Here is a 12,630-nt window from a genome sequence, read left to right on the forward strand (position 1 = left end):
ATGGTGCAGCAAAATCAATATTCTGACCTAGCTGATGAAGACCCCAATATTCACTTGGCAACTTTCTTGGATATTTGTGACATGATCAATATCAATGGGTCACGGCAGTTACTATACGATTGGCGCTATTTTCATTTTCGTTGAGAGATAGAGCTCAATCTTGGTTTCAATCTATACCTCCAGGAATTGTGACTACTTGGGAGGATATGGCACATAAATTCCTCACCAAATTTTCCCACCATCTAAAGCGTCACAACTAAGGGTTGAGATTACTCTATTTAGACAGATAGAGTCCGAGTAATTGTATGAGGCATGGGATATATTTAAGGAGATGCTCAAAAAATGTCCTCAACATGGAATAGAGGATTGGTTTTAGGTTCAACTATTCTACAATGGGCTCAATGGTCCAATGAGATCACATATTGATGCTGCATCTGGCAGAACAATTTTATCAAAGACATCGGCGGAAGCATTAATCTTATTTGAGGATATGGCCATGAATAGTTGTCAATCTCAGAGTGAGAGATCGACGATTAAAAAGGCAAATGGGGTTTTTGAAGTAGATCAAATAACTTCACTGATGGCGCATATGTCTGCTTTGACTAATCAGATTAAGGGTCTCACTGAAAATAAAGTAGCGGCAAGTCAAGAAACTATAAATGTGGCACAAGCTTCTAGTTCGAATGGGTTGGTGGATGAACAATGCCAATATGTCAATCAGAACTACAACTTTAGACCCAACAACAACTTGCCCACATACTACCATCCTAGCCTGCGCAATAATGAAATTTTTTCCTATGCAAGCAATAGAAATGTTCTCCAACCACCTCAAGAGCCACCTAGACAAATAGGGGAGAAGCCTTCACCATCACTTGAAGAGTTACTGAAGACTTACATAGTGGACTCCAAGGCAAGGCTAGATCAACATGGCACTCGTCTCAACAATATTGAAACACATTGTACTAATATGGGAGCAACGATGAAGACATTGGAAACACAAGTGGGTCAATTGGCCAATACTATGAAGACTCAAATGTCTAGATCTTTTCCAAGTGACACGGAGAAGAATCCAAAAGAGTGTAATGCAATTACTTTGAGGAGTGGAAAAGAATTGGACGCTCCTACAGTTGAGAATAAAAAGGTTGATGAGATCCCAATGAATGGTGAGAAAGAAAAAGACAGGAAAAATGAAAGGATTCTGAAGAAAGAGTCATTGGTGGCTAATTCGGGTTCAATTACTTTTCCGGACAACCCACCCAAGATTACTACTCCATTACCATTTCCTCAAAGATTTCACAAGAAGGAGATTGATGAAAAATTTGCAAAGTTCTTGAATATTTTCAAGAAAATATATATTAACATTCCTTTTATGGATGCCCTTGAACAAATGTCAAACTACACTAAGTTTATGAAGGAGTTGATGTCTAAGAAGTGTAAGTTAGAGGATTATGAAACTGTGAAGCTAACAGAAGTATGTAGTGCCATTATCAAGAGATAATTACCAGAAAAGTTGAAAGAATCGAGAAGTTTTACAATTCCATGTGTTATTGGTGAACTACATATTGAGAAGGCCTTGTGTGATTTGGGTGCAAGTATCAATCTAATGCCTCTCTCTATTTTTCAGAAACTCAATCTTGGAGAGGTCACACAAACTACCATTTCCTTACAATTGGCGGATTGTTCTTTGACGTATTCTAGAGGTATCATTGAATATTTTCTAGTGAAGATTGATAGATTCATTTTTTCGGTTGATTTTGTTGTGCTTGACATGGAGGAAGACCAAGAAATTTCGATAATCTTGGGAAGACCTTTCCTAGCAACCGGGAAAGCTTTAATTGATGTACATGATGGTAACTTGACTCTAAGGGTGAATGGCGAAGAAGTAAGGTTCAACATTAGTAATTCTATGAAGTTTCCCAAGGAGCAAGCAGAGTGTAAGAGAGTGGATGTAGTTACTCCATGCTTAAGATATTTTTCAAGAACGTGTTTCATGATGATCCTTTGGAACTATGTTTGACAACACCGATTTCTAAAGAGGACCTTGGAGTGGATTCAGGAATGAATGATATGGAGGTGGTTGATAATGTCTTTGCTTTAGAAGCATTACCGGTAGAAAAGGAAGTGTCTAAGAAGGAAGATATTTGTAAGGCTCCAACTCTTGATAATAGCTTGGAGAAAAAGAATACTGCTAGTGATGGGCTTATTTTGAAGCAATTACCCTCTCATCTTTAGTATGCATTTTTGGGAGATGGATCTACCAAACTCATAATAATTTCAGCATCATTGAATGAAGAAGATGAAAGGAAGTTGTTAGAAACTTTAAAGAGGTATTCATCCGCCTTTGGTTGGTCAATTTTAGATATTAAAGGCATTAGTCTAGCGATTTGTATGCACAAGATTCTTATGGAGGACTCCAATAAGCCTTCTATTGAACATCAATGATGACTTAATCCAGCTATGAAATATGTTGTGAGAGCGGAAGTCTTGAAGCTTTTGAATGTTGGAATTATTTATGCCATTTCTGATAGTTCATGGGTGAGTCCAGTTCAAGTGGTACCAAAGAAAAGAGGAATGACAGTTGTAATGTGAAATGTCATATTTTATAATTACCAACTTATTATTTAATTAATCAATTAATTAAATGTGGAATAATTAAGTTGGTACTGAAACAGATATTCTGTAGTTACAGACCAGGGTTCTGTAACTACATACCAGAAAACCAGAAAAGAACTAAAGTGTAGAAAATAAAAACACACAAGGTTTTTATAAGTGGTATCAGCAATCCTTGTAGATTGCTACTAGTCCACGGGGTCATGCCCAGAGATAAGATTCATTAGTAGGATCTAAAAAATACAATGTTTTTTACTTATGCATAAATAGAATCCCTCTTATTATATGCCGCAAGCTTTGTGCATTCCACCTTGTCAAATGAACCTTGCTGAACCTTCAAGAATACGAACTCCCTTCGATCTGCTTGAAGTGTGCTTTCTTCCTCTCGAAACAAGACTTGAACCACCTTCTCCTGAAGGTTTGCACTTTGCTCTCCTCCTTTGTAGAACTGTTTGAAGACTCAAAACAATTACAAGGACACTGAAAAACAGGGTAGAGTCGAACTCACTCACCTCTACAAAGACTCTCTTTTACAATAAGAATGAAATACAAAAAGAGGTAACTAAAACCTAGCAGAAAATATGAGTATTTATAGTCATTATACTCATATTGAGCAGCTAATACACGGTCTAAACCAACCTAAGCCCACAAGGAAACTTTCCTAAAAGAATTCTTCCATTTGACAGGATTTCCTGATTCTGTAGCTACAGAATTGTGAGCTATATATGGTAACAATCCATCATTTGATGTAGGAATCAAGGCTTCCCTATTATAACCTGATCATGCAATAAAACTCAATTATATGGTCAGATACAATGAGGCAATCGGCTGGAAAAAGACAACTAAAAAATATTTGATTTTATAATAATAAAGCCACACTATTTTTGGCAATTTTTTCTAATATAGAAAAGTTTGTCATCAATTATACCTTTATTATTTAAAACATATATCAACAATATATATTTATATACAACTAAATATAATAAGAAAATATAAAATATTTTTGTCAAATTAAATATGCCAAAAATTGAATTAACAATCTCCCCCTTTGGCACTTTGATAGGCAAAATATTTTGAAGAAAACAAACAAGGATGAATCTGCAAAACAAAGTGTTAAAACAAAAAATGAGAGTATAAAAATACCCCCCCCCCCCCCTGCATGAAAGCTTACTAACACATATAACAAAAAAAACATGATAACTTTTTAAATGGAAAAAGTTCAACGAAACCACAAATAAACAACTCCCCTTGAAAATAGGGTCCAGAGTTGTAATCCAAAAAATAAATAAATACTACTCCCCCTTTTTGTCTATCAAAGGATCCAAAAACCACAAAAGACAATAAAAAATGACATTAAAGTTCAACATAAACCTAAAAAACAATAAAAACATAAACATTTATTCAACCAGCCATCCTAGTCACTTTGAAAGTACTTCATGATGCCGTCCATCCTCCTTAGAAGTTGTCCTTGACCATTCTCCATTCTTTCCAAACATGCATTGAGTTCTGCCAATTCTGTAGGTGCAGAAGTTGAAGTTGTGGCAGTAGGTGAAGCATCTGGTACTCCAAGAGAAGCAGAGCGACCCGATTTCTTGGAAGACTTTCCTTGAGAGGGTTTTTATGAGATTTTGAATGTCTGACCAACAGTGGGAGGCTCAATTGATTCATTGTCAAGAATTAATTCCCTTTGATCAGATAAGATCTTATAAATCAAATTGGGAAACACAAGGTTAAGTTTGGGCTTTTTACCCTTTCTAAAAGACATAATTTGTTCCCAAATAAGATCAGCCAAATCAACTTGAGCACCAGTAGTGATTTTGTATAATAGAAATGCAAGGTGATTAGAAACATTTACCATATTGGAGCAAGGAAACCAATTGGACAAGGGAAGCCTCATAAGCACTTCATGTTGATAAGTGAGTTGAGAGATATGCATAGTATCGGTGAGCTCGACGTCCTTGTCTCCAGTGAGTTCAAAAAATACTTCATGACGTTTAAACATGACGTTAGATGGCTCCACCCCAATTGGTAATTGAAGAGCTTCAGCCACATCATTCAATGTAAAGGAATACCAGTAACAACGCACATACACTTTTCCAAACATGAAAGAGTTTTTATCTAGGCACTCATCGGTGATGTTAGAATTCCTTCACAACTCGATCCACATAGCTAGTAAAACCAATCAAAGTGTCCATCCACTGCCTTTCTTTTAACAAACTAACAACTCCAAACGGCTTATGAGCAAGAACATTATAATTCTTTTCAACAATAAAGTTTCTTGCCTCATAAAATTTCATATCTCTCTCGTGATCATTATAGCAATAATAATGTGAATGAGGTTTGAAGTTTTCAAGAGAGATAACAGATGATCTTTTCCTTTTCAGAGGAGGAGAAAAATTTGGAGAAGCCATGGGACGTTTTCCTTTGCTTTTGTCTTGAGCAGTACATTTCGAAACAATAGCAACAGGTTCTGTAACAACAGGTTCCTCTTCTGATGCAGCACTTTCAGAACTAGAATCTCCCAAAGATTGTTCTTTTTCTTGAAATTCTGCACTAGGATCAGACTCAGCCTCTGATTCTTGTTCCAAATTCTCAGTTTCTTCTTCTGAATCAGATTCTGAAGAAGATGCAGAAGGGGGGTGATTTTTGAAATTTCACCCAAGAAGAAGAACCAACTTCCTTGAATTTGGAAACACCATGGGGACGAAGCACCTTAATTTGCTTCTGAGTGGAGGTCTGAGAACGTGTTCAAGAACTCACCATTGGCACAAGAACAATGGCCCTTTCAGAGTTTGTTCTTGAGGAACCACCCTTTTGAGAAGAAGAAGAAGACTTTGACAAACATTTTTCAGATGAAAGAATTTTATCATGACCACTGAGATCAGGGGTGGTCGAGGCGATTGGAGAAGCTATCACGGGTGGGGAATTCGGAGTGAATGTCTTCTTTCTCGCCTAGATTTTTTATTTCCTAGAATGTTTTGCAGCAGGAGGAGGAGAAGCTGGGACAGACGAGGAACCACGAACAGGCCTCTTCGAACAACCTCGGGCATTCTTGGTTTTTGCCATTGAAAAAGCTTGAAACTTTGAAAACCCTAGAGAGGAACTCACACACGAAGAGAGAGAATTAAGAGGGAAAAAATTTGAAGAGAGTGTGAGTGAGAGGATTAGATCATGGGTTAGGGTAAATATAAAGTTAAGGAATAGAAAGGGAAAGTGGGAAGTTACCTAAACCAATTTTCAATTAATGCAATAACTCCCACAATATCAGAAAATAAAGAAAATCTTTCCTTACCTTTGACTTACCTGAAAAGGAATAAAAAGGGAAACAAACATTATAATTTTGTAATTAAATCAATAGTTTCCAAAGAATACCAATCCCATGAAAATAGGACACCCCAAATCAAAGAAAATTAAAAAATAAATGACCAGCCGAAAATAATGCCCCCCCACCCAATTTTTAATGATTTTTTCAATTTTTGCATTTTTTTAATTGGAAACAAAAATGAAAAGAAAAAAATAAAGACAAAACATCAATAAACACAAGACAAACAACCAACACTTTAGAGCAAAAAATTTTGTCTAATAATAAAATTAAAACAAGACAAAAAAACAAATATTTTTAGTAAAGCCAACATGAAAATTGGTCACAAATTATTTAAAAAAAAAAATCAAACCTTGATATTTTTGCCAACAATATGAAACACCATGTCTGCTTTGCCTTTGTTCCTGATAAAAAAATCAAATTCGAAAGAATGCACAGATATTATTTTACCAAGCTAATTTCTTATTGCAATATGACCATACAAGTTACGCAGGAAAGGAATTTCCTTAGTCACCAAAAATATTTTAAGAAATTCAATCAGTATGTAACAGCTTTTTAAAACCATTTATTTTATTTTAATTCAATTGTTTTTTTTCGGAAAAAATGTGTCAAGCATTTGTGTGTGAAAGTGTAAGCAAGGAACATTGCCCAATTTGTCAAATAGACTTTTTATGAGTATTTGTAACCAAAGGAGACATTGTCACACTACCTCAATGGTAGCTCTTTTCAATGGTAGCGTATCATCTACATAACTCCCAATTACATAGTACCAACTTACTCAGTGACGACTTTCACACATTGAGATAGGTAGCTCTATTCTTCCAATGCAGCTTGAACACATTTTTTTTTTGAAAATGGTAGCACACACATAACACAGATTGAATGACCCAAATATTTCTAGGAGGAGTGAAAATCTTTTCCTAAGCTAAACTTGTATGAAAACATTATACCAAAAAATTAGCAATAAAAATAATAATCAACAATTCTCTTGAGTTTGAAACTTTCTTCTGGAACAAAAACAAAAATAACAACATTATGTACATCAAGTCAAAGAAAAATATCAAGAACCATAAAGAACAAAAAATTAAATGGTACAAACCCCTAAGGATTTCCTTAGAGAAATAAAGTGGACCGAATCAAGAGCTTTAGTAAAAATATCTGCTATTTGTTTGCTTGTTTTCAAGCCCAAACTTCTTCACCAAGTTTTTTTCTTACTCACTTTGTGACACAAATGTGCCATCATCAGATTGTTTCACCTAAAGACCCAAAAAATAGGTGAGTTCACCGACCATGCTCATTTCAAATTCTTGTTGCATTTGTTGGACAAATACATGCACTTTAGAGTTAGAAGTAGATCCAAACACAATATCATCAACATATATTTGAGCAACAATAACATCAGATTTAATGTTTTTGATAAACAATGTTTTATCTACATTTCCTCTTCTATAACCATGAGAGATTAAAAACTCAGTTAGACGTTCATACCAAGCACGAGGGGCTTGTTTCAAACCATATAACGCCTTGTCTAACCTATAAACATGATCAGGAAAATGTGGATCCTCGAATCCTTTGGGTTGCTCAACAAAAGCTTCTTCTTTCAAAAAACCATTCAAAAAAGCAAATTTAACATCCATTGTGTACAATTTAAAACCAATAATACAAGCAATGGAAAGAAGTAACCTGATAAACTCAAGTCTTGCTACTGGAGCAAAAGTTTCATCAAAATCAATACCCTCAACTTGAGTATAACCTTGGGCAACCAATATTGCCTTGTTTCGAATGATGGTACCAAACTCATCACTTTTGTTTTTCAAAATCCACTTTGTTCTTATGACATTAGCACAAGTCAGTCTAAGAACAAGTATCCATACTTTATTTCGAATGAATTGATCCAGCTCTTCTTGCATTGCCCGAATCCATGCTTCATCCATCAGGGCTTCCTTCACATTTTTAGGCTCTAAAGAAGAGACAAAACACACAAATTGAATCAAATTAGCATGCCTTCTTCTAGTAACCATGCTCTCATCCATGTTCCCAAGTATAAGATCGGTAGGCTGATTCTTCTTGACTCTGGAGGATGGTTCTCTTTGAATTGGATCAGTGATTATGTTTGGTGGTTGCTCATTTTCTTTCTCCGTTGAAGTTTCTGGAAAATCATCAGTTGTAGCTATAGAATCTTGAGGTGTAGCCTCAGACGAAGATTCTATGATTGCAGCCAAATCGTCTGCCAGTTCAGGAGACTTTTCGAGCAAACCTTCAATGAGTTTTTCTATGGAAAACTCAGAGAAATCTTTTAGATCATCAACAACAACATTAGTAGATTCCATCACAATTTGGGTTCACATATTATAAACACAAGAAGCCCTACTGTTAATAGAATATCCTATAAACACACCAACATCACTTTTTGCATCAAATTTACCAGTATGATCACGATCCCTCAAAATATAACAAGCACTGTCAAAAACATGAAAATGACTCACATTTGGTTTTTTACCTTTCTAGATCTCATAAGGAGTCTTATAAGTACCTAGTCGCAAAAACACCATGTTGATGGTGTAGCAAGCAGTGTTAATTGCTTCAGCCCATAGACGCTTGGTAAGTTTCTTGATGTTTAGCATTACCCTAGCCATCTCTGTCAGAGTTCGGTTCTTTCTTTCAATGACTCCATTTTGTTGAGGAGTGTTAGGAGCAGAAAATTCATGAGAAATACCTTTAGATTTACAAAACTCATCATAAACAATATTTTCAAATTCTTTTCCATGATCACTCCTAATCCAAACAATCTTTCCAATATTACAATCTTTTTCCACACACAATTTTAAACAAAGAGATTTAAAAGCATCAAAAGTATCAAATTTTTCTCTAAAAAAATCTACCCATGAAAACCGAGAGAAATCATCAACACACACAAAAATATATATCTTACCATTCAAAATTTCAACTTGAATTGGACCCATTAGATCCATATGAAGAAGTTCAAGAACTTTGGAAGTATTCACATCGAGAATACTTTTGTGAGAAATTTTCAGTTGCTTACCAAGTTGACATGGTTCGCATTTTCCCACAGATTATTTACCCAGTTTGGGTAATCCTCGAACAATTCCTACATTTGACAGTTTTTTCAAATTTTTGAAATGAATGTGTCCAAGCTTTTCATGCCATAAATCAATAGAGTTATCTATGGTAGAGTGACAAGTAGCATAGGTAGTGAGAGTGTAACAATTATCATTAGATCTAAACCCTTGCAAAATAATTTCATCTTGGTCATTAACAACATAGCAACGATTACTATCAAATTTACAGTGTAACCCTGATCACAAATTTGACTAATGCTAAGAAGATTAGCTCTTAGTCCTTCAACCAACATTACATTCTTAAACCTAGGTAGACCTTCAAAATTAAGAGTTCCCATCTCTATGACATTTCCAGCTAGACCATTACCAAAAGTAACTTCTCCACATTGCATTGGTCTAATGTTGACAAGAAAGTCCTTATCACCTGTCATGTGCCTGGAACAACCACTGTCAAAATACCGCATTTGAGAAGCAACAGTTTTAAAACAAGAGATACCAGCAAGACATTTATTTTTGACAACCCATTTTTTTCTTTGAAAAACATGTTTATTTTGAAACACTTTAAAATTTCCAAAAAATTTAGAACTAAACATGCTCTGCAAAGTAAGATGTCTAGGTCGAATGTGACCTCTTACTCCACAAAAATGACAAGAGAGAATGAAACGTTTCTTTTTCCCATGAGAATTTTCAGGCTTACCTGACTGCTTCATTTCTGTAGAAACGGAACGTTCAGCTGTAAAAACAGAACCCTGCAAAGTTAAATCAGAATATCCAGAAGACATATTTTCAGATTTAACAAATCTAGTATTCATTTTCGATTGAGTTTCAACAAAACCCAATCCAGCATGACTCAATTGACTTGAATTCTGAACCTCCTCAAAAATGTTAGAACCTGGATTTAACATTTTAACATATCTTTTCATTTTGTCAAGTTCTTTTGTCAAAAATACAATTTCAGAATTTTTTGAACACAACTCAAATTCACAACATTAATTTTTTTTCTTCAAGATCTTTGATATTGTGAGACAATTCTTTATTCATTTTAACCAAGGAATGATTTTCAGTATAAACTTGTAACCACTTACCATACATTACCTTGTATGATTCAGCCAATGATTCCTCATTGAGTTCTGACTCGTCTGAATCCGAATCAATTTCTTTTTTATTGACATTAGTCAAGGTATTGTTTAAACACAAAAAATTTCATCATTCTTGAAAAGCACTTGACAAAACACTAGTTAAAGCAACTTTCTCATTATCCTCTTCACTGCTTTCAGAATCATCATCACTCCAAGTGACATTAAAACCTTTTTTTTTTTTTAATGTGTTGGCACATTCAGATTGAATATGACCATAATCTTCACATTCCTGGCATTGAATACCCTTTTTATTGTTAGAAACAAAAGGTTTAGAAGAGGTGTTACCTTTTGGAGTTTTTGAAAAATTCTTTTTATTTCCAAACTTTTTCATGAACTTTTGAAAATTTCTTGTTAACAAGGCCATTTCATCATCTCTCTCATCATCAGAAACATCTTTTTCAAAAACTTTAAATACAATACCTTTGCTTTTTTCAATTGAAGGATTCAGCTTACCCTTTGGGTTTATTTGTTAATTTAGTGTAACGACCCAACTATTCTAAGACCTTGGACCATTAGAACTACTAAACATAGCTATTACTTTGAAGAACATATACATAAGAAATAATAATAACTTTATTAAAACTTCAACATAATATTGTGAAAATATAAAGTTAAATAGAATTTTGGCATGGGTACCCATTATTTAAAAGATAAAACATAATTTTAAACTAAATAAAATTGTTTACAAAACTAAATGCGAAAAAATACATAGAAACATAATTTTAAAATAAAAAATAAAAATAATTTCATCCTCGATCGACACGCAGTCCACTCAGTCCATTCATCCTCAACACACATGCCAAGCTTCCAAGAATCCTTCCGCCTCCATATCTAGTTTCCTGCATCACACAAAAAAAAAAGGAATGAGCCTAATGCCCAGCAAGGAAAATCTAACAACATACAACATAAATCATAAACATGACGCTATATCATAATCGTATACTATAAAACATATAAAAACAACATCTATTACAATGGCCATCATACTTCTTGGGACTTGCTAGCTAGGCAATCATATGCCCATAAATTTACGAGGCTAGTTATCTAAACAAGTCATATAAATTTATGGGGCTCGTTATCTAAACAATCATATGCCCAAGGAATCTATTATTGGGACTTGTTATCTAAACAAATTATATGCTTGTTATCTAAACAAAACATACACCCAAGATTTAAAACATATCATACATATACATATCATAGCATATCATAACATAATATAGCATAATCATATAATAACATATAAGCATACAAAAACTATCCTATTTTCCTTACCAACACCGGGATAATTGAGAACAAATGCGGGACTTGGAACACTCCTAAAACCAGTAATAAAAATGGTGAGTATTTCTAAAGGGTAAAGAATAATTGTGGAAACTAAACCTTCAAAAAAAAAACTTACCAAGGAAGATCTTTAAGTTTCAAGAACCTAATCAAAAACCAATATCAAAAGTTAGGATCTGAATAAAAGGAACTAAAGAAAAGCTAAAGTAGTTTAAAGAATTGGACTTAAAGAATAAGAGTACCTTAATTGATCTTAAGGATTGGTCTATCTTCAATACCGAAATACACTAAACCTCACTGTCCAAGTATTTTATAAAGCTTCAGAATGGCAAAGCTTTTTCCCAACCCAAGTGTTTATCACTCTATGAAATCACTAGCACCTTGGAGTCTCTGATCACAGCTTGAAGAGTGAGTGAAAGGGCTGGGTACTAAGTCCTATTTATAGAGTTCTAGGAACAAAATATCTTCTTTTTGGCTTGAATAAAATAATGAATAATAATTGAAAATATTTGAATATTCTTCAATCAGAGGCTGAAGACTTGGTAAAAACTATCCAGGGGCAGGTCTAAGGAGTCAAAGCTTATTTTAAAAATTAAAAACAAAAATAAAAAATATCTACTAATGGTGATATATCGGCTCTGCCCTATTCCCGAGCCTCCGCTCGTACGATCGCACAACGTCAACGCGTTTTTCGTATTCTTCGTCAGACGATATATCAGCTCCCAGCTGTGATATACCGGCATACGTGAATATTTTAAACACGTAATTGCACTTTTCAGCATAATTAAGGTTGGATAACTGCTTTGACTGAGTCAAACTACGACCCAAAAAGTTTATGGTGAAGATTAAAGCTTATATTTCCTTATTTTATCATTAAAATACTAATTCATTAATAATCATGCTTATGCCAAGTGTCATATTCTTATTGGCTCCATCTAAACCATAGGTTATAATAAGAAATATATTTAGGACCAGCAATATTAATCAAACCTTATGTTATAATTAATATTCTTAAACAATAGGTTAAACTTATAAAATTCATAACTATTGCTAGGAGTTTCCAACTAAGTCCCGGTTTGAACAAAAATCCACGAAATCTAAAATACTACAACTACTACTAACTAGCTAACTAAGTAAACATTCTGAGACTCTACATTTAGCTCAAATGTTCTTAACGAACTCATAAACTCCTCAA

General features: G+C 34.2%; 1 protein-coding gene and 1 non-coding gene across 2 annotated transcripts; one reads left to right on the forward strand and one right to left on the reverse strand.

Annotated features, from left to right (window-relative positions):
* Positions 1-253: 253 nt before the first annotated feature.
* Positions 254-360, reverse strand: LOC133813230 (small nucleolar RNA R71). Its single transcript, XR_009884266.1, has one exon. It is a non-coding gene; the product is annotated as a small nucleolar RNA R71 (small nucleolar RNA).
* Positions 361-409: 49 nt separating this feature from the next.
* Positions 410-2,232, forward strand: LOC133806413 (uncharacterized). Its single transcript, XM_062244536.1, has 3 exons — positions 410-1,471; positions 1,625-1,882; positions 1,969-2,232. The coding sequence occupies exons 1-3, from the start codon at positions 410-412 to the stop codon at positions 2,230-2,232; spliced, it is 1,584 nt and encodes a 527-aa protein (XP_062100520.1).
* The last annotated feature ends 10,398 nt before the right edge of the window (positions 2,233-12,630 follow it).

This window comes from Humulus lupulus, chromosome 1, assembly GCF_963169125.1.
Source record: "Humulus lupulus chromosome 1, drHumLupu1.1, whole genome shotgun sequence".
Classification (NCBI taxonomy): domain Eukaryota; kingdom Viridiplantae; phylum Streptophyta; class Magnoliopsida; order Rosales; family Cannabaceae; genus Humulus; species Humulus lupulus.

Excerpts from the sequence above, each read along its gene's own strand:
- LOC133806413 (XM_062244536.1), top strand. The coding sequence starts at position 410 with ATGAGATCACATATTGATGCTGCATCTGGCAGAACAATTTTATCAAAG. Across the intron at positions 1,472-1,624 it reads AAACTGTGAAGCTAACAGAA|AAACTCAATCTTGGAGAGGT; the intron begins GTATGTAGTGCC and ends TCTATTTTTCAG. Across the intron at positions 1,883-1,968 it reads TAAGGGTGAATGGCGAAGAA|ATATTTTTCAAGAACGTGTT; the intron begins GTAAGGTTCAAC and ends TCCATGCTTAAG.